The sequence below is a fragment of the Canis lupus genome, chromosome 9 (assembly GCF_011100685.1).
Source record: "Canis lupus familiaris isolate Mischka breed German Shepherd chromosome 9, alternate assembly UU_Cfam_GSD_1.0, whole genome shotgun sequence".
In the NCBI taxonomy this organism is placed as follows: domain Eukaryota; kingdom Metazoa; phylum Chordata; class Mammalia; order Carnivora; family Canidae; genus Canis; species Canis lupus.
In genome coordinates this window covers 36,051,191-36,076,004 of record NC_049230.1, presented here as the reverse complement: position 1 = coordinate 36,076,004, position 24,814 = coordinate 36,051,191, and the positions used below count along the sequence as shown (strand labels likewise).

General features: G+C 41.1%; 1 protein-coding gene and 1 long non-coding RNA gene across 3 annotated transcripts in view; one reads left to right on the top strand and one right to left on the bottom strand.

The window, feature by feature from the left end:
* The window catches only part of USP32 (ubiquitin specific peptidase 32), a 217,917-nt gene extending 201,102 nt beyond the window's left edge, over positions 1-16,815 (bottom strand). For both annotated transcript variants that reach the window (XM_038547992.1, XM_038547993.1), the window contains exon 1: positions 16,671-16,815. In XM_038547992.1, coding sequence (XP_038403920.1) covers positions 16,671-16,812 — 142 coding nt within the window. In that variant the 5' untranslated portion in view covers positions 16,813-16,815. The remainder of the gene's footprint in view (positions 1-16,670) is intronic.
* LOC119876652 lies at positions 6,915-9,762 on the top strand. Its single transcript, XR_005364635.1, has 2 exons — positions 6,915-7,046; positions 7,302-9,762. It is a non-coding gene; the product is annotated as an uncharacterized LOC119876652 (long non-coding RNA).
* Positions 16,816-24,814: the final 7,999 nt, after the last annotated feature.

Here is a 24,814-nt window from a genome sequence, read left to right as displayed (position 1 = left end):
AACATGGGCTTTGAACTCACAACCCTGAAATCAAGAGTCACATGCTCCTAGGACTGCACCCTCCAGGCACCCTTAGACTGGCTCAATTTAAACACATTTATCATCAAGCCCAAAAGGTAAAAGCAGAAGCATAAACAAGCCCTAAACAAAGAAGCCATGTTTTCTGGATACTATATGAATAGAACTCTCAGTTCCATTTTAAGTCTTCTAAGTACTTAGTACTTATCAGACCATCAACCTTTTTTTTTTTTTTTTTTTTTTAATTCATTCTTGAGAGACAGAAAGAGAGGCAGAGACACCCGCAGAGGGAGAAGCAGACTCCATGCAGGGAGCCCGACGCTGGACTCAATCCCGGGACTCCAGGATCCTCCCCTGGGCTGAAGGCAGTGCCAAACTGCTGAGCCACCCGGGCTGCCCCATCAACCATTTTTTAAATCAGAGAATAGGTGACATACATTATATTAGTTTTAGGTGACTTGACAATTACATACGTTACAAAATGGTCACCATGATTACTGTAGTTAACATCTGCCACTATACAAAGCTATTACAATATCGACTATATTCTCTATGCTGTACTTTCCATCCCCATGACTTAATTATTTTATAACTGGAGTTTGTACCTCTTAATCTCCTTCACCTATTTCACCCATTCCCCCACCTTTCTCCTCTCTGGCAACCACTAATTTGTTCTCTGTATTTATGAATCTATTGTTCTTTGTTGCTGTTGGTTTACTCACTTGTTTTTTAAGTTCTACACATAAATGAAATCATATGGTATTTGCCTTTCTCTGACTTGTTTCATTTAGCATAATACCCTCTAGCTCTATCTATGTTGTCCCAAATCAAAGCACCAACTTTTAATTCATAAATAAAATCTCTCCACCTCTGCAGCTTAACATCAAAGCTTCTAATCCAGCTCTCAGCATTAATCTCTAGTACTTCAAATCCAAAAATGGATTTCCTACAGTCACAGCAAGAATAATAATCACTTCTCTAACTTTTCCTGTGACCTACCATGCAATCAAATGCCTAAAATCTTCTCTTTCTCCTGAGAAAACATCTCACGATTGGTTGGTCACCACATTCCCAACTCTAGGTACTTACACATCTTTCTGGAAGGCAACCCTGAATGCTGTCACTGTGAAGTCTCTCTAACCAAGCACAAAGACAAACAATGAACAAGAAAAAACAAACAACAGCTGTCCAGTTTGGTAAATGGGGAGGCCATTAACCATCAAGTGATGTCACCTCATTCTGTTCATCCTCCCCAAATCCAGGGTTCATTGGTGTATTTATCTCTGCTTTGTCATGAACACTCCGTACGGAGTGTCAAACTGGAAATTATGAAGAACATCACCTGTGTGATTATTTAGGTGACTACATATAAGCAGACTAACTTAAAATTGCCCGATTTTTCTCTTTACGTATAATAACAGCTGGTTAGGTATACGTGTAAATGGCTTAACCAAAAACCTGCAATTTCACCCTAATGCAAGAAAGCTGACTGGTATATTTAATAAATTCAAACGAAGGCAAATAAGTGAGAATAGTGCATACCAGAAGGTACCAACTATGAAATCAAATTTTCATTTATACAACAATATATTATGCTAAACCAGCTAACCTCACATCATAGGCAGTGTAATATCAGTAAAATTTTAATATTAATACCTATGAAACTTGGTGAATAAAATTTTGGTTGGGGAGTCAAAACATTGACATATGAGGGCTGGTGGATAATAAGTGAAAAAAAAACTACTGGAATCTTCAACTATTACATACTTAATTATCCCACTAGCAAAGACAACGACCTTTTTTTTTTTTAAGATTTTTTAATTTTTCATTTATTCATGATAGGCATAGAGAGAGAGAGAGAGGCAAAGACACAGGCAGAGGGAGAAGCAGGCTCCATGCCGGGAGCCCTCGATCCCGGGACGCCAGGATCGCGCCCTGTGCCAAAGGCAGGCACCAAGCCGCTGAGCCACCCAGGGATCCCAAACACAACGACCTTTAAGTGATGATGAAATTAAGTTCTTTAACACAATTATTAAGCACATACTAAAAAATGAGTAGTGTTAGGCACTTTCAGGCCAATACACCAACACCCACTCTACATCCCTATAGCACTTCCTTCTATATATAGCACTGTGGCATTTACATACTATATGCTGATCATTTATAAACAATATATATATTACTTTTTGAAAATATTGTCCATTATCAAATATATAAATAATAGAACTTTAAAAAGAAGTTTTACTATTTTATTCCTACATCCCATGGATAGTCCTGAATACACCCTGAGGTATACACACTTCATTGGACTGCCCAGCTTATACCCCTCAATGACAGAGAGTAAGCCATCCTTGTTTCTTTGATGCCTAAGTCATAGGCAGCACTCAGTAAAAATTTGCTGGATGAATGAGCAAAGGAGCACTCAAAAACATTAAACCACAGCATAATTTCTGACATGCTATATTTCATCACCCAACTACTTATACTTAGTCTAATTTAAGTGCCAAATTTTTCTTAAAGGGATTAGAAGAAATTCACCCACTATATTTTATTAACACAGTTTAAAAGCTAAGGACAATTTCAATTCAGCCAATTCTTGGGGGGAAGAAAATAAAGCCTTATAATTCTGTTTCCAGAATGATGAAAAGGAGAGAAGAACTAAAGAACTGGAGGTTTTTAAGGTTTCTTGGAGTTCTGAAATACTCTAAACTGCAACTCATCTTTCATTCAATTTTTTTTTAATGCTATGTTCCAAGCATTTAGAATATATTTTTAGGAATACACAAGCCACAAACTTAGATGCAAGAGGAAGTGAAGTAAACAGATGAACATAGCTGCTAAAATTCTCAGGACCCATGAAGTACAGTAGACAAACTTGAGGAAATACATGCAATCTAAGCAAGGGCCAAGCCTTCAAGGAACAGCCTATTTCTGTTCATACAAGACATGACAGATATATACAGAGATACCAAAAATAAAAGCTACTGCTAATATGTCTACCTTAAAAAAAAAATTTTAAGGTATGCTTTCAGAAAACTTAATAGTTGTCTATTAATTATTTAATTAATCCCCATTAATATGGGGATCCCTGGGTGGCGCAGCAGTTTGGCTCCTGCCTTTGGCCCAGGGCGCAATCCTGGAGACCCAGGATCGAATCCCGCATCGGGCTCCCGGTGCATGGAGCCTGCTTCTCCCTCTGCCTGTGTCTCTGCCTCTCTCTCTCTCTCTCTCTCTCTGTGACTATCATAAATAAATAAAAATTTAAAAAAAAGAAAACTATTAATGTTTACATAACTGACATAGTCTAGCCAAAATGGCATACAATACCAATCTTCCTAATTTCTAGAGCTTCTGCAATGTAAATGAGAAGTCACCAGACTGCCCTTCACTTAGGACCAGTAAGCCTTATTTGTCATTAACAGAACACTCCATTTCCAAGGCTCCATTTTAGAAGATAAACTGCCCGGAATTCCATGTCTGTTTCCAGTAATATATGGTTGACTATTTTTTTTAATACTACCTAATTACGGTTGGGCATTATTTACTGCTTAATAATTTCAAATAAAGCCAAGGGGATAGGTATTTCAGTAGTTTATCAAGCTTTTTACTTGTATAGTGATTCACATAACCTACAATGTGTCCAATCCCCTCCCTATCCTCCACCCCCATTCACCTTACATTCACCTGGTAAGTCTTAATTACTTACCAGAGGTTTCAGTACCTACTTAGATTCTTCACATTTCCCTCAAATTTCCCAAACCATTTTTTAGCTCTATCATAAGCTTTATATAAATTCCTTCTATAGGGGATCCCTGGGTGGCTCAGCGGTTTGGCACCTGCCTGTGGCCCAGGGCACAATCCTGGAGTCCCGGGATCGAATTCCGCATCGGGCTCCCGGTATGGAGCCTGCTTCTCCCTCTGCCTGTGTCTCTGCCTCTCTCTCTCTATAATAAATAAATCTTTAAAAAAAAAAATCTTTCTATTATCTTAGTAAAAGAAATTCTATAGTTGGAGTCCCTAGGTAGCTCAGTCAGTTAAGCATCTGCCTTAGGCTGAGGTCATGATTACAGGTTCCTGGGATCAAGCCTGGAGAACACTGAGTCAGACTCCCTGATCACAGCTAAGTCAGCTTTGCTTCTCCCTTTCCCTCTGCCCCTCCCCCCTCTGGTGCTCACTCTCTCAAGAGAATAAAATCTTAAAAAACTAAAAATTCTATAAGCCACCCTGCATCTGGGTGGCTCAGTTAAGTGTCTGCCTTCAGCTTGGGTCATGACCCTAGGGTCCTGCTCAGCAGTAAGTCCCCTTCTCCTTCTTCCTCTGTCCCTCTCGCCTGTCCCCATCACGTGTGCACGCTCTCACAAAAAAGTAAAATCTTTAAAAATAAATAAAGTCTGATATTTACTACAGTAAACAGTAGGTTCAAAAAATTATCCACTTTTTTTAAAAAGCTCCTGGTTTATATCTAGAAATACTATTTATCAACAAGCTTCTCTCTTGCTTTTATTTTCCTCTGGGGTAAAACTGATAAAACATAAACTTATCCCAAGAATAGTTTAAAAAGGTTTTAACAAATATTTTTGCCACCTCTTCAAATATTCTTTTTAAAATTCAATTTAATAAATTGAGCAAAGACCTTCAATTAAAGCAGTTTAAAATGCACCAACTATTAATTTCATTTATATTTACAAAGGTGCTAACATCTTAGTTTGATACGAGAGTAAGCAAGGTAGTTTAATAAAAGTTAAATTTTAGAATTCCCTTAATGCCAGCTACATCACCCCCAAACTTAAGAAACTGAACATTTCTGAACCATGAAGCTGTAAACCAATCTGACTGATGTCCTCTTTCATGCCATGTAAGCCATTGCCTAATTGAGCCCAGACCTGTCAGGCTCGACAGCATCCCGGAAATGACTAGCCTACTAAAGCTGGAAACACATCAAGAATTTGGAATATTTCTCATATTGAGAAAAAAGTTCAAGTGATATTGTCCATAGGAACAATCATTACACTGTTCTGTAGAAAAAAAAAAAAAAGATATAAAGAGCATATTTTTGTTATTCTGGTCAGGCCACAATGAATACACCTAAATTCTGTACCTATTTTCCGGTGATGTCCCTCTGAATTTATATTTTTTCCTACATATCAACAAGAGGTCACTTACTAAATCCTCATTTTGAATGCCTGTCTTTTAATCCAGTTTTTATTTTTATATCCTTAGCTACTGAAACTATCACCTGGAGCATGGCTGGTTTCTTGACTTACAAACCTGTTAACAATAATGCCAAGCATCCAACCTGCTTAAATGTTTCACTTCTTACAGAGAAGATCCATTAAATGTCCGAAAAGAAATACATACATACACACATACTCCAATCCCGTCATGAAAAATTAAGTCACATTCCGGCCATAAACTGCATGCAATAGGCACTTCCAGTTAGCGTGTGCTTTAGTGATCACGGACAGCAGTATCAGAGTAAGTGGTAGGGGGTTGGGGCTGTTAACACTGTGCATCAGAGCCAGTAAGCAGCAGGCGAGGACTGGCAGCAGGGCCGGTCTCTAAAGGGAGCTATAACACAATATCAGAATGTTGGGTTTCCGAATATGCCATTTTACCGGGAGGAGGGGGCGAGAACTGGGGATCAAGTGCAATGTAAGGCTCTGGCCAACGTCTAAGGAGAGGAAATCTAAGACAAGGTCTTGTGGCAACACCAGCTGTCCAGTCTCATCTCACCTCCAATGCAACTTAATTTGAGGTCGTTCTTATCAAAGTCAGTCGCTCGAGGGGTGAGGCGGGTGGCAAGAGTGCACGATGACTGCCCCCCTAGAGGCTGGCAGAGGCCCTCGGAAAAGGCGGAGACTTCGCAATTGGAAGGGGCTGTCAGTAGCAGACAGAGAAGACGGCTGTGCAGCCGCCTCCCCTCTCCCTTCCTTGACCAAGGCTGCTGGGGACAAGCTTAGGATGTTGTCGGGGTTTATGGAGTGATAGGAGAAAATGGCAGTAAAGGATGAGGGAGGCTGGAAGGGCTGGTGCCACCCAAGAAAGGAGGGAGAGGAAGACCTCCCTGGACACATCCAGCATAACAACGCCACCAAAGAGCACGGGCATTTCCCAACCAGCGCCAGATACCCGTCTGTCTGGGAAAGCTGCTGCTCCCTCTCCCATACGGTCCCAATTCCCAAACACCGCTCCCACCCGACCCTTCTCCCCCAGTTACATTCCCCGTCGCTGGCCTCCTTTCCCATCCGCCTCTGGCGCCCCACGCCCTCAACCTCCCCTCCCCTTCCCCGGTCACCCACCCTCGGGGCAGCCCGTCGCTGGCCTCCCCCACAGCTCGCCCAGACCCCTCCCCCCTCACCTCTCCTCAGCGCCTCCTCGTAGCTGAGGAATCCGATCCGTGACTCCTTGGCGCCCATGCTCCCCTCATCCCCTCGGCCGGGGGTCGGAGCCTGATCTCGCCCCCACCCCCCTCCCGCCCACGACTCGGCGTCCCCGGGTGACGGTGTCGGCGTCCCCCAGCCCCCGCCTCCCCCAACACTAACAAGTGCGGCTTCTGCCCCGGCAGCTCCTCCCGGCCGCCGCCGCCGCCTCCATGCCGAATCACGTGACCCGCTCCCACCCCGCCCCCTTCCCCTCCCTCCTACTCCGCCCTTCTCCTCTCTCCTCCCTTCCCTTTCCTCCTCACGCCCTCTTCCCTCCCCCTCCCCCCTCCCGCCGGCCCCGCCGAGGGTCACCTGACCCGAGGCCGGGGATTGTTCCGGGTAATGGCCGCCAGGGGCCACACACTCCGCCCCGCCCCGCGCTCTCGGCGCGCAGGAGCGTAGGGGAGTGGCCGGATCCCGCGCGTAACGCATCATATCCCCGCTTCCCGCCAATCCGGAGCCGCAGGGCCCGGGAGCCTCCGCCCACCCGAGGGGGCGACTTCCGGAGCGTTAGGGGCTGAGTCTCCCGCCCACCCGTTCTGGCGTCTGATGGGCGGGGCCGGAGCGACCGGCGGTTGGTCTGTCCTTGGACAGGCCCCATCTTGGGTAGAATCTTAGGGAACCGGGGTGTGAGGGGTGCAGTGAGGATGGGGCGGGCTGGGGAGAAACTCCTATAACGTTATAGTAAGTTTTGGCTGGGAGGGAGTCGTGAAGGGAAAGAGCCTCTCAGGGATCTCCTGTGACGAAAGCGTTCTTAATCCTGGTGGGGAGATCCCTAAGGGAAATGAACCTCGTGGGAAGTTTGGGGTATCTTTTCACGTTATCCGTTTCCCCCCTGCACACCCACGTTGACTACTCTAGGTTTTGTTTCCTGTCCGCAAGCTCACCTCCCGGCCGTGAGCCTGCCTGTTGTGCAGAATCTCTGGAAGCTACTGTGCAAAAGGCGTAGCGACTCCCGAGAGTTGCTCCCCACCAGGGATGTGAGGCTTAACAACGGAGAGATCCTTGCGTTTCAAAAAAAAAATTTTTTCTTACTGGGGTAAAATACCAACAGAATTTACCATTTTTAAAGTACCTCGTGAGTGGATTCATACAGTATGAATATATTCTTTCATGTCTGGCTAATTTGACTTAGCGCAATGTCCTCTGGGTTTGTCTCTGTTTTATGTGTCAGAATCCCCCAGATTTACTATGTGACCCAAGATTCCACTTGTACCAAAAGGATTGGATGCAGGGACATATTTATGCAGGGCATTTATAGACCATTATTCACAGCAGCCAAAATGTTGAAATAACCCAAATGTCCATCAATGGACAGATGAATAGATGTGGTATAGTTGACCCTTGAGCACAGATTTTAACTGGATGGGTCCTCTTGTATGTGAATTCTCTTCCATAAATACAGTATTGTACTGTAAATATATTTTCCTTATGGTTTTCTTAGCATTTTCTTTTCTCTAGCTTATTTTAAGAATACAGTATACCTATAGCACGCAATATCTGTGTTAACTGTTACTGGCAAGGTTCTGGTTAATCAACAGTAGGCTATTAGTAAAGGTTTGGGGGGAGTTACACAAGGATTTTTGCCTACACAAGACGGTTGGTGAGTGTATATATGTACACAGACACACATATATGTGCATAGGTGTCTGTGTGTAGGTACACAGTTGACTCCAATTCCTCGCCTTTTAAGGTTATTCAATTTGTTTTTGTTAGTCTTCACCCTCAAAGTCACAATGTAAAGTTTTTGGATAAGGAAATAACTTTCAAAAATAACCATTTGGATGAGATTAGATGGGAGGTGCCAGTTAGGTAATTCAGAGCTAGCAAAAGGATTTTAGTTCCTAAAACCAACAGATTAGAATATGCCCCGATCGAGAAAGAAGGCAATACTCTTGTTTTCTCCACTCACCTTTCCTGGCAGACCAGATTAGCAGCGTGGCATTAGTCACTGTGCTGCCCTTTCCAGTTCACCATGAGGCAGTTAATTTTAAGACCTCAGATTAGTTTCATTACTAAAAGGTCATGAATGAAGGGGTTGGGAATGTACTCCAAAGCCTTTAATTTCCAGATCATTAGTTTGGTATAGACAGAAGTCTCCAGACAAAACAACTCTGTCATCTGCAGTTAGATTATCATAATTAATGGGAAGTGAATCTTAAGGGCTCAGCTGAAGGGGAAAAGACCCCCTAAGAGATCGACTGCAGCATACCTAAGTATTACTACTATCCCAAATAATACCTAAAAGGAACCTTGGTGTACAAAAGATAAGCCTGGGTGATTATCTACCCATTTGATTTACAGAGGAATTGGAGGCAGATTGTTTTAACTCTTTGTAGTACCTGGCCCGCTTAAAAGATAGGACTAAGGGGTGCCTGGGTGGCTCAGTGATTGAGCATCTACCTCTGTCTCAAGTAGTGATCCTGAGGTCCTGGGTTCAAGTCCTGCATCAGGTTTCCCCCTGCCTATGTCTAGGAAGCCTACTTCTCCCTCTGCTTATGTCTATGTCTCTCATGAGTAAATAAATCTTAAAAAAAAAAAAAAAAAAAGGTTGGACTAAGAGTTGGACTTAATCTATGGCATGATAGTAAATTATTATAAAATATTCAGGAAAGAATAGATTATAAACTTTATAATGAAAGATTTACAGCAGTAGTAACACACAACTTTTAAAATTTCCTCCATGGTTTCAGGCCTGCCTTCCCATAGGGCCATAAAAATTTTCATACCAATCACAGAGTTTACCATGGATTAAACACTTCTCAAAATTGTGAATTGAAATAGCAAGCTAGGAAATAGTATTTCTCCTTTGTCTGAGTTAAATTAAGCATATTATTGAAGGCAGTGAAGCAGACAGTTATGCCTGATGGGAATTTTAAGTGTTAAACTGGGATTAAAACCTGCCTTTTGGTTTGTATTAGACAGTATCAGGCAGTCAAATGTTAAATATCCCTCTATAACTTAAAATTGACACAGTACTTAAGTTTGATGATGTAGAAAATCTAAAGTCTACTTATGCTGAAAGGAATTCTATTAATCATTTAGTTTGTTCACTTTCATTGTATTTCACTTAATCTATTGAAGAGTTGGCCAGCCACCTGACATTAAGCATTAGGTTGCACTTGGGGAACCATTGTTTTAACTATAATTACATGCCTGTGAAAGACTTGTCCATATGAAAATTTAAAGCATGGGAGATTGCCATGTAATTTCTACTTCCAGTTGAGCAACCTAAATGACAATGTTCCTCAGTTTGTACTCCCAAAGAAATAACATAGGAGTAGGATAGAGTCATTTTAGGACTTGCTAAAGAAGCTTAGGTCATAGGCAGGGAGGTCAATACAATAAAGAAGCTATGCAACACCACCTAATTTATCTATAACTTGACTGCCACAAAATGGGGCCAACAGTGTATGAAACATGACTATACGGTAAGAAAATTGTTTTTTTCCCCCAGTATTATATACTTCTTGCCTTGTAATGACACAATATGAGGATGTGGTTACTGTGTTGTATTTTTTAAATACATGTATTTTAGAGTAAATGAAAATATAACTTTACCATTTTATTTTTAATGAAAATAGTATATATTCTATGTTTTTTTTTTTTTTTTTAAAGGGGGATCCCTGGGTGGCGCAGCGGTTTGGCACCTGCCTTTGGCCCAGGGCGCGATCCTGGAGACCTGGGATCGAATCCCACATCGGGCTCCCGGTGCATGGAGCCTGCTTCTCCCTCTGCCTGTGTCTCTGCCTCTCTCTCTCTCTCTCTCTGTGACTATCATAAAATTAAATAATAATAATAATAAAAATAAAATAATAAAAATTAAAATTAAAAAAAAAGATTTTCCAAAAGTAAAAAAAAAGCATATATAAAGTAAAAGGTCACACTTTCTGTCTCATTCCCTGGAGATGTATATCATTCCAATTTTCTGTAACTATACCCACTACACACCTTTTTTTTCATAGTCTGATCTGCAATTTCTTTTTCACTCAAATTGCTTTTCATATCCATTTATAGATCTACCTTATTCTTTTTAACATAATGTGCCAATTTTGTGTATTTAATGTATAAGTAACCAATCACCAGTTGATGAACATTAGATTGCTTCAAGGATTTCAATATTACAAACATTGTTGCAATTAACATCCTAACACATATATCATCTTCACAAATGTGAGTGTATCTGTAGATGGAATTTTCAGAAGCTGAATTGCAGAGTTTAAGAGTATGTATCTTTTAAGTATTAATAGTAGATGTTGCCAAATTGTTAGCCTAAAGATTTGGACCAACTTACATTCTAATCAAGAGTATCTGAGAGAGCCAATTTCCTCTCACCTTCCTAACATTATATCAATTTTTTAAAGATTTTATTTATCTGAGAGAGAGAAAGGGAAGAAGAGGGAACATGAGCAGGGACAGGGGCAGAAGAAGAAGCAGGGAGCCCAACAACTAAAGGCTCGATCCCAGGCCCTGAGGATCATGACCTGAGCAGAAGGCAGACGCTTGACTTAACTGAGCCACCCAGGCACCCCACATTAATATCTTTTTAAACTGATCTTTGTCATTACGCTCTACCTATCACAAATCCTACCAACACAGAACTGAATCCCTGGTTTTCTAGACAAAAATTCATTTTCATTTTAAACCTGGACAAAATATTTTAGGAATGACTAAAGAGGGGATCCCTCGGTGGCTCAGTGGTTTAGCGTCTGCCTTTGGCCCGGGGTGTGGTCCTAGAGTCCCCGGGGATCGAGTCCCACATCGGGCTCCCTGCATGGAACTTGTTTCTCCCTCTACCTGTGTCTCTGCCTCTCTCTCTCTCCCTGTGTCTCTCATGAATAAATAAATAAAATGTTTTTTAAAAAATGACCAAAGAAATTTTATTCTCTCAGCTGCATTTTTTTTTAATTTTTTTTTTTTTATTTATTTATTTATGATAGTCACAGAGAGAGAGAGAGGCAGAGACACAGGCAGAGGGAGAAGCAGGCTCCATGCACCGGGAGCCTGACGTGGGATTCGATCCCGGGTCTCCAGGATCATGCCCTGGGCCAAAGGCAGGCGCCAAACCGCTGCGCCACCCAGGGATCCCTCTCAGCTGCATTTAAAGATATTTCTCAGGTGCCTGGGTGGCTCAGATGGTTCAGCGTTCTCAGCTGCCTGAGTTGTGGGGCTTCCTGCTCAGATGGGGAGCCTGTTTCTCCTTCCCCCCCCCCACCCCCCCACCCCCGTTCCTGTGCTTTCTCTCTCAAATAAATAAATCTTTAACAAAATAAATAGGGATCCCTGGGTGGCGCGGCGGTTTGGCGCCTGCCTTTGGCCCAGGGCGCGATCCTGGAGACGCGGGATCGAATCCCACATCGGGCTCCCGGTGCATGGAGCCTGCTTCTCCCTCTGCCTGTGTCTCTGCCTCTCTCTCTCTCTCTCTCTGTGTGACTATCATAAATAAAAATTAAAAAAAAAAAAATCTTTAAAAAAATAAATAAAGATGCTTCTCGTTTCTGTTTATCATTACTTAAAAGGTGCCTAAAATTGGCAAAATTTCAACAGGGCCCATTCCCTAAGAGCTTCTGACTCACAAGATACATAAGCTAAAACTAAGAATGGCAAAGAAGTAACACATTCAAAGTGAGGGCCTTTAACTTAGATCTACTTCAGAAAATCTTTTTTTGTCTTCCCACAATCCAAGCTTGGCAAACCATTTCTACTACATTGAACCTATGAGTAAACGTTCACTCTTTTATAATACTCCAAATTGCCCTCCTCCACCCCAACTGCAATGAAGTTGTATTTATGTCTCTTTGAAATTAATAGTTTACAAAGGTTAGGGAATGGGTATTGTGGACAGTTTCACAGTAGTTGTTGTTGTTAGCTCCTGAAAAATCAAGCAGCTTCTCTTTTGTCCTCATCTGATCTTATTCCTTCTAATATGGCAACTACATTTTACTCTTAGGCCAGTCTTTTCCATCAAAATAGAAACTCCAAGTTTAAGAAGAAGTACATTAATTGAATTCTAATCAGCAGTCAAAACACAGAATAATACAGAATCCGGGTCTGAACAGATAAGCTGTGCCTTACTTCAGTTTCTAGAGTATAAATAGCTTTATCAAGTCATCTGAAGTCCAGCTAATATGCTTTGTTAGATGTTTGAGAAATGCCAACTCTAGCTGTATACCTTAGACCTTGATTTCTTTGTCTAGTAGATGAGGATTTAAATTCAATCAGGCTTTTTCCAGTTCTTAAATCCTATTATCTTATTATCTCTTGAAATGTACATTCTCTTGCCAGCTCAAATCTTTTTATTTTTAGGTTCAGGCTGAGTTTTTTTCTCACCTGGCTATTAATAAATGCTTCTATTCTGTTTTCCACCCTTTACTGAACTAGCAGTTTGCTATTTGTCTAATTGTCCTCCCTTTCTTCACTCCAGGCTTCCATTTGATTAATATTATTTTGATGGGAGGAGCTATGCATGTGTGAGAACAGGGGTTATATGGGAAACCTCTGTACTTTCTGCTCAATTTTACTGTGAACCTAAAACTGCTCAAAAAATATGTGTTAATCAAAAATTCTGATACAGAGAGGTACCTGCCCACATGTAGGTATTTAATAGCTAGTAATTGTGGTATAATTCAAAAACTCTGACATTCACAGTGGGAGTGATGATAGGGTAAATCATTAGTCTTCAAAGCAGTTAGTAGGTGAAGCTAGATATGCAGTATGTGAGTTGTGATCAAGATTTAGATAAAATTTTTTGCTTGGTTGGTCCTGATGCAACAGTTAAGATTTTTAAAAATCCCAATATTTTCCTCCAAAAGGATTTGAAAGCTATAAAATAGTATTTGGCCAAAAGTTTTTCGGCAATTATATTCACCTACTGGCATACAAGGGGTGGGGGCGGAATCAAATCTGGGTTTCTTTGAAAAAGGAAGGAAATTCATATAAAAACAGAGGAAGTTGAGAAGTTTCTCACTCATGTCTATCTAACATCTTCTCACTGCCCTGTATTTGGTATAAATGTTGCAAATAATTCATTTTAAAATTTAATCATTTTCTGTGTGCAAGGGACTGTGCTAAACCCTAAGGTATACAAAAAGGATTCTTTTTAAAGCTCTAGGAAGTACTATGATCAAGACAAATATAGTATATTATAGGAACTGAAAATAGGGAGAGTCCAAAATAAAGGAATGGGGGAGGGAGGGAAGCCTTGGGGGATGGGAGTCTCGAAGACAAAGTAAGAAATCAGCCATTCATTCACTCTTTCAACAAGTGCAAAGTGCCTAATATATAGCAGGCATTGTCCTAGGTACTGAAGATATGGAATTAAACAAAGAAAAAATCCTGGTCAGGGATGCCTGGGTGGCTCAGTAATTGAGCGTCTGCCTTTCGGGGCAGGGCCTGATCCCAGAGTCTGGGATCGTGTCCCACATTGGGCTCCTTGTGGGGAGCCTGATTCTTGCTCTGCCTGTGTCTCTGCCTCTCTCACTGTCTGTCTCTTGTGAATAAGTAAATAAAATCTTTAAAAAAGAAAGAAAGGAAGAAAGAAAAAATCCTGGTCTTATTAAACTTACATTTTAGTGGAAAAAGAAAGACAAAATAAGTAAAATAACGGTAAGTGCATTGGTAACAAGTTCTGTGGAGAAAAACTTCAGAGAAAGGAGATAGGAAGTGTTGCTATTTAAATAGCATGAAGATGAAGGTTGCTATTTAAAATAGAATAGTCAGAGAGGAGCCAAAAGGTGATATTTAAGCCAAAATCTAAAGGAGACAAGGGAGTAAACCTTGTGGATATCCTAGGCAACGAGGCAAGAGCATCCTGGCAGGTATAAGGATCAGTAAGGAGCAAGTGTGACTGAACACTGAGGGAAATGCTTAGAGGCACATCCTCCAGGAAGACTTTGGCTTTTACTATTTAGAAAATGGGATGCCATTGTGGGATTTTGCATAGAGAAGAGATCTGTCATACACTTTAAATGGATCTCTCTGATATGTTGAAAATGAACTAGAGTGAGAAAAGAGATGAAAGGGTAGAGACAGGGGTGTCTGGCTGGCTCAGCTGGAAGAGCATATGACTCCTGATCTCCAGGTTGTGAGTTTGAGCCCCACATTGAGCAACATGGATTTTACTTAAAAAGAAAAAAGAAAGGAAGGAAGGAAGGAAGGAAGGAAGGAAGGAAGGAAGGAAGGAAGGAAGGAAGGAAGGAAGGAAGGAAGGGTAAAGATGGGGAGACCAGTTAGGCTACTGCAGATTTCCAGGCAGGGAGGGTTAAGGGGTGAGAAGTTGAGTCCAAGATAATATTTGGAAGGTAGAGCCAACAGGATTTATTGATAGACTGAATCGGAATGTGTCATAGAATAACCACTTCCAAGTTGGTGGCTTAAGTAACTTGGAGACTAGAGTTGCTATTCACTGAGATATAGAAGATAATAGGGAGGGGCAGGTTTGTGGGGCAAGTTCAGGAGCTCAGCTTTAGAACTTTTACTTTTGAAATGCCTATTAGACATCCAAGCAAAGATGTTGAATAGAGAGTTAAATATTTGTCTGAAGTGAGAAATGGTTCTGGCTGGAGATATAAATTGAGGAGTATTAGAGATTCATGATATTAGAAGTCATGAGACTGGATGAGATCTCCAAGGTAACTGGGGCTTCCAACATTAAAAGTTCAGAAGTGGGAAATAGCAAAAAAGACTGAGAAGGTGAAACCAGTAAGGTAGGAAAGCAAAGAAGAGTGCAGAGTGAGAGGTGCCTGGGTAAGTCAGTCAGTTGAGTGGCCAACTCTTGGTTTCGGTCGTGATCTCAGGGTCAGGATTTCAGGGACCTGGGACTGAGTGCCACTTTGGGCCAGCATGATCCTTCTCCTCTCCCTCTGCCCATCCCCCTCTAAAACAAATAAAACTTAAAAAAAAAAAAAAAAAGAGGAACGAGCATTCTAGGAAAGAAAAAAAGTGTGAATAAAGGAACAGAGTAGAACTCAAAAGATAAACAGCTCTGCCTCATCAGAAATGCCCTTTATATGAACAAAAAGCTAGCTACTAACACAAATGAAAAATCAAAATGCATGATTAACTAGCAAGATAATAATTTTCACTTCTTTTTTTAAAATATTTTATTCATTTATTCATAAGAGACCCAGAGAGAAAGAGGGCAGAGACCCATGCAGAGGGAGAAGCTGGCTCCTCACAGGAAGCCTGAAGTGGGACTCAATCCCGGGTCTCCCGGGTCTGCAGGGTCACAACCTGGGCCGAAGGCGGCGCTAAACCGCTGAACCACTGGGCTGCCCAAAAATTCTCACTTCTAACACTTGGTGAGAATTATAAGAATTTGAGGAATGGTTTCAGGTAGATTTTAAGAGCTTGGTTGTTTTGCATCAGATTACTATTCTGTTATGATCTCTTTGATCTCTCAATAGACAATACTTGTCAGGAGGTTCTGGGGACAATAGGCACCCTTAAAATTTGTTCTAAAAGAATGAATTGAATTAGGTTAAAGTATGATAATTAATAGTTGAAGTTAGATTTCTACCTGTGCATGAACTTCAGGCTGGATGTCACTCAAGAGAGATTGTTTTTAGGCCCACATATTTTTGTGTACTTTAGTAATACTGACATCCTAATTAATTAATGCCAAAGTTTGAGGGAGTACCCAATAGATACTAAGATTGTCCCCAGAAATTCCACAGGAAAAGGGTTCAATTTCCCCCACTCAGAAAAATTCTCTTCATTAGTAGCTCAGACCACATCCAGACTCATGGGCAACCTTTCCAAAAAAACAGTGCTAAATTAGCCCAAATCTTCTAGTTTCTGTGGATATGGAACAAAAACAAAGGTGGGCAGGCTTAAATTCTAATTATAGGTCGCTGTGTGCATTTATTAACTGCACCCAATTTTGCATTATGCAAACATTAATATAAGGATTTTCTCCATCTTCAATACACCATCCCTCATTGATCTCAAACTTTTACATTATTCTGAAGGACTTAGAGCACTAAGTGTAATTACATGCTGGTACATACATATTTGTTTCTACATGTGAGTGTACCTGTCATTGCATGTGTTTCTGATTTTTATTGCTGCACAAGAAATTACTCCCAAAACTTAGTGGCATAGAACATATCTTGCTTATGAATCTGCCATTTGGGCAAGATTCAGCAAAGATAGTTAACCTCTGCTCCATCCAGTCAACAGCAACAGCTTGAAAGCTAGGGAGTGGAATCCTCTGAAGGCTCACTCACTCACATGCTTGACAATTGGTGCCTGTTGTTGGCTGAGACCTCAGCTGGAACTGTGGGCTGAAACAACTACACATGTAATGTGCTTCCTCTTCCTTCATAACACTGTGGCTAGGTTCCCAAGGTGTGCAGTGTCTGCATACATTCATGGAGTCGGGGGAGGGAGTAATCAGCTTAAGCTGTGTCACCTTTTATGACCTAGCGTTGATGTAACACAATGTGATTTCTGCTGCACTCTAGACATTGATGTGGTCACAAAGTTCTGCCTAGGCTCAAGGGAATGGCTGTGCCACAGCCTGCCACCGGTCACAAGGACTTATATTTCTCTTGTATGCAATATACATTCACCCCCTTCTCCCAAATCTGCATTATGATATCAGGTTCAAGCCTGGACTGTAGGATCTCATCACTAAGATCTGATCCAGGTGTGAATGAGGCTCTTTGGGTGTGTTTCATCAAATATAGTATCTCTCTCTCTCTCTCTAAGATTTTATTTTTTAAGTAATCTACACCCAACGTGGGGCTCAAACTCACAACCCTGAGATCAAGAGTCTCATGCTCCACCAGCTGAGCCAGCCAGGCACCATCAAATAGAGTATCTCTTGACTTGAATACTTGTTCCTTAGTAAATATACACCAGGGTTACTTAGGGGGAAGGGGACCATGATGTATGAAACTTACATTTTTTTTTTTGAAACTTACTTAAAAAAATTTTATTCATTTATCTGACAGAGAGAGAGGGAGCACACAAGCAGGGAGGAGAAACAGACTCCCCTCAGACCAGAGAGCCTGACAAGGGGTTTGATCCCAGGACCCTGGAATCATGATGTGAGCCAAAGGCAGACGCTTACCTTACTAAGCTACTCAGGCACCCCTGAAACTTACTTTTAAATGGTTCAGGTAAAAAAAAGTTTTTACACACACAACACACACATTTCTAGACTATATATGTTGTATGTACATATATGTGTAATGTGTGTGTGTGTGTAGAGAGACAGAATGGGAAAGAGGGAGAGTGCTATGATAAAGCAACTTGATTAAAACATTAAGAAATGAATCTGAGTGTGTACAAGTATTCTTTGTTGTGTTTTGGTTTTTTAACAACTTTTCTGTAAAAAGTTTTTTCAAGGTGATGCATACAACATATGTCCTAAGCATTAGTCTTTTGATATTTTTAATTCCAGGGACAAGTCTTAAGTTGATCTTTATATTAACTTTTGGGGGTTGAGAGAAGACCCTTTAGGTCTTCCTTTGCCCAGATGCCTATGAGAAGGCACTATCACTTCCTACTTGAGCCTACCTTCCTCCACATCTCATTTCCTTAAAAAGCTGGTCTGGGAAAGATCCCTTTCTGAGAGGGGGTTTTGGCCATGCGGAAACACAGCTTTTCAATGGTCTTTGTGTTACATACCATGCCAAAGGTATCTGTAAGTGTGACTTGGACTTATTTAGAGAAATTGTAGAAGGATGCACATCTGCCTCAAAAGAGACTGAGATTAGCTCCCTTGAAGCAACACTATTGTGCTCCCGGAGCACATACTCTAAAAATAGTGGCTGCCGAGAAACAATCTTCTCATGTTTCCAGTTTGAAAAAGACACTTAAATAGAAAACTGGTCTTTTTAGCCAGTGCCACAATCCCCAGACAAGCAGAGAATAATCACTAGTAGGAGTCCCAGTTTAGAATTTAACAAATTCATTCATGGCCATCATAGGCTTATTGGCTGCCCAGAAAACACTTACCAGGTTGACAATAATCTTAGTGCTATCACTTCAGTTGTATGTGTTTTCCTTTCTTATGTAAGTATTCAGGACAGAGTTCTGCACAGAGGTGCACTCGATCTCTATATATTACTATTGCACAAATGAAGCATCCATGAATAATTATCCCAGAGGGCAGACCTGAAAAGGAAGTCAGGTTTGATCCTACCAAAACAGCCTAATGGAGAATGTCTTTCCTGGTACCAGGTTCCTGGAATGTGAATGTGTCTCTTTTTTGTAGGCTAGCAGAACCTAGAGAAAAAGTGTTATTGTTTATTTCCTGAGGTGAATAAATGAAGATTCCTTGAAATGTACTCTGTCAGGTGGCACAAATAAACCATGTAATTATATTCCCTTAAACAGAAAAGCTAAACATAAGAATATGTGGGTTCCCTGGGTCAGACCAAAGGCCATGTAATTCAGATGTAATTTTTTTTTTTTAAGATTTTATTTATTTTCTTGACAGAGAGAGTGAGAACACAAGTAAGGGGAGCAACAGAGGGAGAGGGAGAAGCAGGCTTTCTGCTGAGCAGGGAGCTCAAAGTGGGGCTCAATTCCAGCACCCCAGAACCACAACCCGAGCCGAAGGCAGAAACCCAACTGACTGAGCCACCCAGGGGCCCTCAGATTTTTTTAAATAAACTTTTTACTTGGAAATACTTTCAGAGTTACAGACAAGTTGTAAAGATTGTATAAAAAGTTCCTGTATACGCCTTACTCAACTTCCACTATTGTTAACAAATTCCCATGCTACTTTTGTCAAAGCTAAAAAAATTGACATTAGTATATTATCTAAATTCCAGGTTTGCTTTGGATCTAATAAAGTTCATTTTTTATTCCAGGATCCAACTGAGAGTACCACATTACATTTAGGTGTCATGTCGCCCCAGTCTCCTCTAGTCTGTGAGAGTTTCTTAGTCTTTCCCTATTTTTATGACCTGGTCAATCTTGAGGAGTTCTGGCCAGATATCCTGTAGAATTCTCCCAACCTGGCTTTGTCTGATTTTTTCTCATTATTAGATTGGGATAATTTTTTTTTTTTTTTTTAAGAATACAACAGGGGGCACCTGTTTGGCTCAGTAGGTAGAGCATGCAACTCGATCTCAGGGTTATGAGTTTGAGCCCAATGTTGGGTGTAGAGATTACTTAAAATAAAAATCTTAAAAAACAATAATATTGCAGAAATGAAGTTCTCTTCTTTTATTTATTTATTTATATATTTATTCATGATAGACAGAGAGAGAGAGAGAGAGAGAGAGAGAGAGAATGAGAGAGGTAGAGGGAGAAGCAGGCTCCATGCAGGGAGCCCGACCTGGGACTCGATCCCTGGTCTCCAGGATCGTGCCCTGGGCCAAAGGCAGGCGCTAAACCCCTGCGCTACCCAGGGATCCCTCTTCTTTTTCTTTTTTAAAGATTTTATTTATTTATTTTAGAGAGAAAGAGAGTATGAATGGGGAGAGGGGCAGAGGAGGAGGGAGAGGGACAGAATCTGAAGGAGATTCTGAGCACAGAGCCCTATGTGGGACTCGATCTCATGACTGAAGATCATAACCTGAACCGAAATCAAGAGTCGGATGTTTAACCAACTGAACCACCCAGGTACCCCTGAAGTCTTCTTCTCATAACACATCATATATGGGAGTACATGATACTCACATGACATCATTGGTAATGTTAACCTTCATCACTAGGTTAATGCAGTGTTTCCCAGGCTTCTCCACTATCTGTTACTGCCATTCCATTTCCCTACTCTCTCCTTTATTTTTTTTTAAGATTTTATTTATTTATTCATAGAAACAGACAGAGAGAGAGACAGAGGCACAGGCAGAGGGAGAAGCAGGCTCCATGCAGGGAGCCTGATGTGGGACTTGATCCAGGGTCCCCAGGATCAAACCCCAGGCTGCAGGCGGCGCTAAACCGCTGCGCCACCGGGGCTGCCCTACTCTCTCCTTTAGATAGCTCAACTTTTGTTGGACATCACAAAACATTTTGTAAGAGAGTAGGGTAATTGTATAAGGGCCTTAGATTTTATGGATTTATCCAGAACATTCCTAATTCCAGCAGGAGTCGAAAAACACAAAACTCTTCTCAAAGTATATAGGAACTAGAGGAATATACTCTCTGAACTATAGGAATAAGCCAAAGTGTATTATATTAATATCCACTGGTTAAGCAGTGGAATATTACATAGCTATATAAATTTCAACATAATTGAATGTAATCCATTGGCAACCAAGACTCCTAGCTTTTTAACATCTAGAGAAAATTGGTTTGGGTCACCAATCTATAAACCATGGAAGTCTAAAGTGAGTTTCTAGTTTTCTCTACAAATTCCCAGGAATTGATGTCATCACAGTGGTCATTTCTGATCATGTTTCTTCCCTTTGCCCCATTTTTGTCTCTGTACCATATCTTGTTGTTGCCCCTTATCTCTCACTGGCAGCCTGGGCCCAAAATAGGATAGCCTGGCTTCTCTTTGCTTCATCTCATTCTAAAACAGACACAAATCTAAAGCTGTTGAGTAGGGTAGACACAGAGGGTCCTAATGAAATGTTGCATCTCATACCTTATGGAAAACGGATACAACCCATATTCATCCTGTGGGCCACTCTTCCCCAGGCATGCCTCATTGGAAGTGTCATACCCAGCTACTGAGCCTCCACCTCATCCCATGGTGACTCAACCTCTCATCTTATCTCTGTAGTGCTCCCCTCTCTCTTCCTCTGGCTTCTGACATCCTTTTCTAGGTCAAAAGCAAAACCAAAGGCCAAATTCTTCTCATTTTCTCTTTCAAAGCAGCTTCACTACCTCTTTTTCGTGATAAGGCTCCTGCCTTAGCCTCAGATCTTACCTTATGCCCTCAGCTAGTGAAGTTGTTTCCTTTCCTAAAAGTAATTCTGGTGCTCACTGTTAAGATAACATTTTCTCCATTTATCATGGGAACAGCCATCCATTCATTCACTTATTCAACAAACATTTATTGAGCTCCTGCAATAGAGATTTGGAGGATAGAAAGCTAATTTGAGCAGGATTCTGTCCTCAAGGAGCTCATGGTCTACAGTGAAAGGTAAATACTAACCAAACACTTCTTATGTGTCAGGCACACTGATGGGCCCTTTCTGGTTTTTTGTTTGTTTGTTTGTTTTATTTTTATTTTTTAAGATTTTATTTATTTATTCATGAGAGACACTCAGAGAGAGAGGCAGAGACATAGGCAGAGAGAGAAGCAAGCTCCATGCAGGGAGCCTGATGTGGGACTCGATCCTGGGACTCCAGGACTACACCCTGGGCCAAAGGCAGATGCTTAACCGCTGAGCCCTGATGGGCCCTATCACCTGAAGAATTTAAAATTTTAAAAAAATTTAAAAATTTTTTTTAAATTTTAATTAACATACAACATTGTATTAATTTAAGGTGTACAACATAATGATTTGATGTATGTATATATGCTGAAATGATCACCACACTCAATTTAATTACCTCCATCAACTTACACAATCAGAGGCACCTGGGTGGCTCAGTGGTTGAGCAGCTTCTTTAGGCTCAGATCTTGATCCCAGGGTCCTGGGATTGAGTCCCTTATCAGGCTCCCCGCAGGGAACCTGCTTCTGTCTCTGCCTCTCTCTGTGTGTCTCTCATGAATAAATAAAATCTTTAAAAAAAAATGCTCTGAAGTTATGTTTGCCATTCTGTGGTGTTATTTTGATATCCTGATATTTTTAAAGCACATAAAGCCCCAATTAAAACACTGCTACAAAAAAACCACAACCAAAACAAAACAAAAAAACCCAAAGTGAAATTAAACTAGGGCTCCATAAATGGAAAACTATAGTAAACAGCAGATAAGAGTGAAGAAAAAAGAACCAACTATTTTTGAGAAATATTTTGAGAGGAGAGAGATGAAGAGACGCTCCTGATCAGCATACAGAGAGGTACTATATCCTGCCAAGGTGAGAGGGAAAGGTGTCACGCCAGCAGGCTCCATCCTGACAGGCTCTTACCCTCAGGTTAGTGCAGGAGCTTCCTTCCTACTGGTGAGGGAAGGGCGCAGGCTGCTGGCAGGGGGTGCAATACTTCAGCTTTACTGGACAAAGCAAGGATCTCACTGGCCTTCTCCTCAGTCACTGGTTTCTTGAGTCAGGTCTGAAATATGGTTAGTAGGACTTAAAAACCCCCTTGTCTTCTTCCTTTATCCTGTTTCTCTCTAGATCAACTGTGTTTCTGGCATTTTTCACATTACCTCCATTTGAGAGCTTCCATGAGCTCAGATGTAAAGACCCACCTGAAAACTACTGCTAAGAAGTAGGTTAGACCTCTTAGATCATTGATTCTTAACCTCTTTAGGGCTACAGACCTCTCTGATCGCTGATGAAGACTATGATTCTCCACATAGAACTTGCTAGTTAAGAGTTTCAAAGGGTTTATTGACTCCCTCAGGCCTATCAGTGGACCTCATGTTAAGAGACTCTGTCTTGGGTAGTGATAAGAGTCCCTCGTGGCCTTGGATTAGGGATACCTTGGCCCTCAGCTGGGAACTGTCACATTTCCTCCAGACCCAGCACTTCAGCTATGGTAGGAATTTGAATGGTCCTCCTTTTCTTGGAGACTTGATACAATTCTAATTGGATAATTCAGAGCAAGATCAAGAGGTTTCTTTTGGCAATGCTAAGATACTCTTGGATTTCTTATTAAAGAAAGGGATAGAGAGAGAGTTCTTTAGGGGAATAAAAAGTCTGAGTCACTCTTAAACCCAGAGAGAGATATGGAAAGAGATCTTCAAGTCTATGAGGGGAAGTGTAGGCAGTAGATGCCAAGAGTCATTTTCCCTGTCCACTGAATTTAGGGCATACAACAAGATTTTGGTCACTAGAGGGTAGGGGTGAGACATGATCATTATGAAACTGGCCCATACCATCAAGGAATATACCAACCTTCATAGTGGAGGGTGAACAAATTAACATCCTTTTTTTTTTTAATTTTTTTAAATAAATCTTTTTATTTTTTTTAAGATTTTATTTATTCATGAGACACACAGAGAGAGAGAGAGAGAGAGAGAGAGAGACAGGCAGAGAGAGAAGCGGGCTCCCCGCAGGGAGCCAGATGTGGGACTCGATCCCGGAACTCCAGGATCACTCCCTGAGCCAAAGGCAGACGCTCAACCGCTGAGCCATCCAGGCGTCCCTTTTTTTAATAAATCTTTTTATTTTTTTTTTAAGATTTTATTTATTCATGAGAGACAGAGAGAGAGAGAGAGAGAGAGAGAGAATTAACATCCTTAACCTCACCTTCTCCACTGCACCTGCCTGAGGTACACGGCACATAGAGGTTTTTTTTTTCTTTTAATTAAATATTGGAAGAATAACTCAGTTCAATGAGTTGACTTGCCCTATAGTGTCATTTTATGCTAACCAATTGTATTTAGAAGAATGTCTCCCAAAGGCGATGGATTTTTGTTTTAATGTTGAGTGTTGAGTCATTCCTAGCTGCTGGTAGGCTCAATTGTCTCTTCAGGCTACTCCCTATGGTTGATAATAAAACCATTATGGGAATAGGGCAGGCATCTGGAGTCTAGGACTTGTTGGAGGCTCTGGGAGGGAAAAGGAGAAGTGGAGTGGGATGAGGGAGCAGGCAGGGACAGATAAACTTTGAAGTTCTTAGCTTCTTCTGAATCATAAATATTATTTGGGGCAGGGGGAGGAATAGATATATAATATCTATATCTATATTTAACTCCTTGTTCCTTTTTTCTACTGTTTTCTTCCAGTCTTGGACCATAATCATGTCGACTTATCTGAGTTATAGTATAATACTCTTTTGTGTTGTGTTTTTAAACTTATCATTATATAACATTTTTAATGATGTTATTTATTCCTTGTGAGTAACTTTTAAAAACAGACTCAGCTCTCCTTTTTTTTCTGACTGTAATGTAAAGCATATTCATTATTTTTAAAAATGCAGACAATATGCAAAAAAAAAGTGAAAAATCACCCTTTATATTTTGAAGTGTACCCTTCAAGCCTTTTTTCTTTTCTTTTCTTCCTTTTTTTTTTTTTAAGACTTTATTTATTTATGAGAGACACAGAGAGAGAGGCAGAGACACAGGCAGAGGGAGGGGAGGCTCCCTGCAGGGAGCCGGTTGCGGATTCTATTTCCGGCCCCAGGATCACGCCCTGAGCCAAAGGCGGACGCTCAACCGCGGAGCCACCCGGGCGTCCCAGTAGAGCAGTATTTTTAAGTATTGGTGTTCGACAGTTTACTCACCCTTTCCTACAGATGACACTTCAGTTGTTTCCAAATCGTCACCACTGTAATAGTCCTAAGAAATACATCATCCTTCCTTAGGACCAATTCCTAGAAGTAGAATTTGTGGGCCCAAGGGAATGTTCATTTAA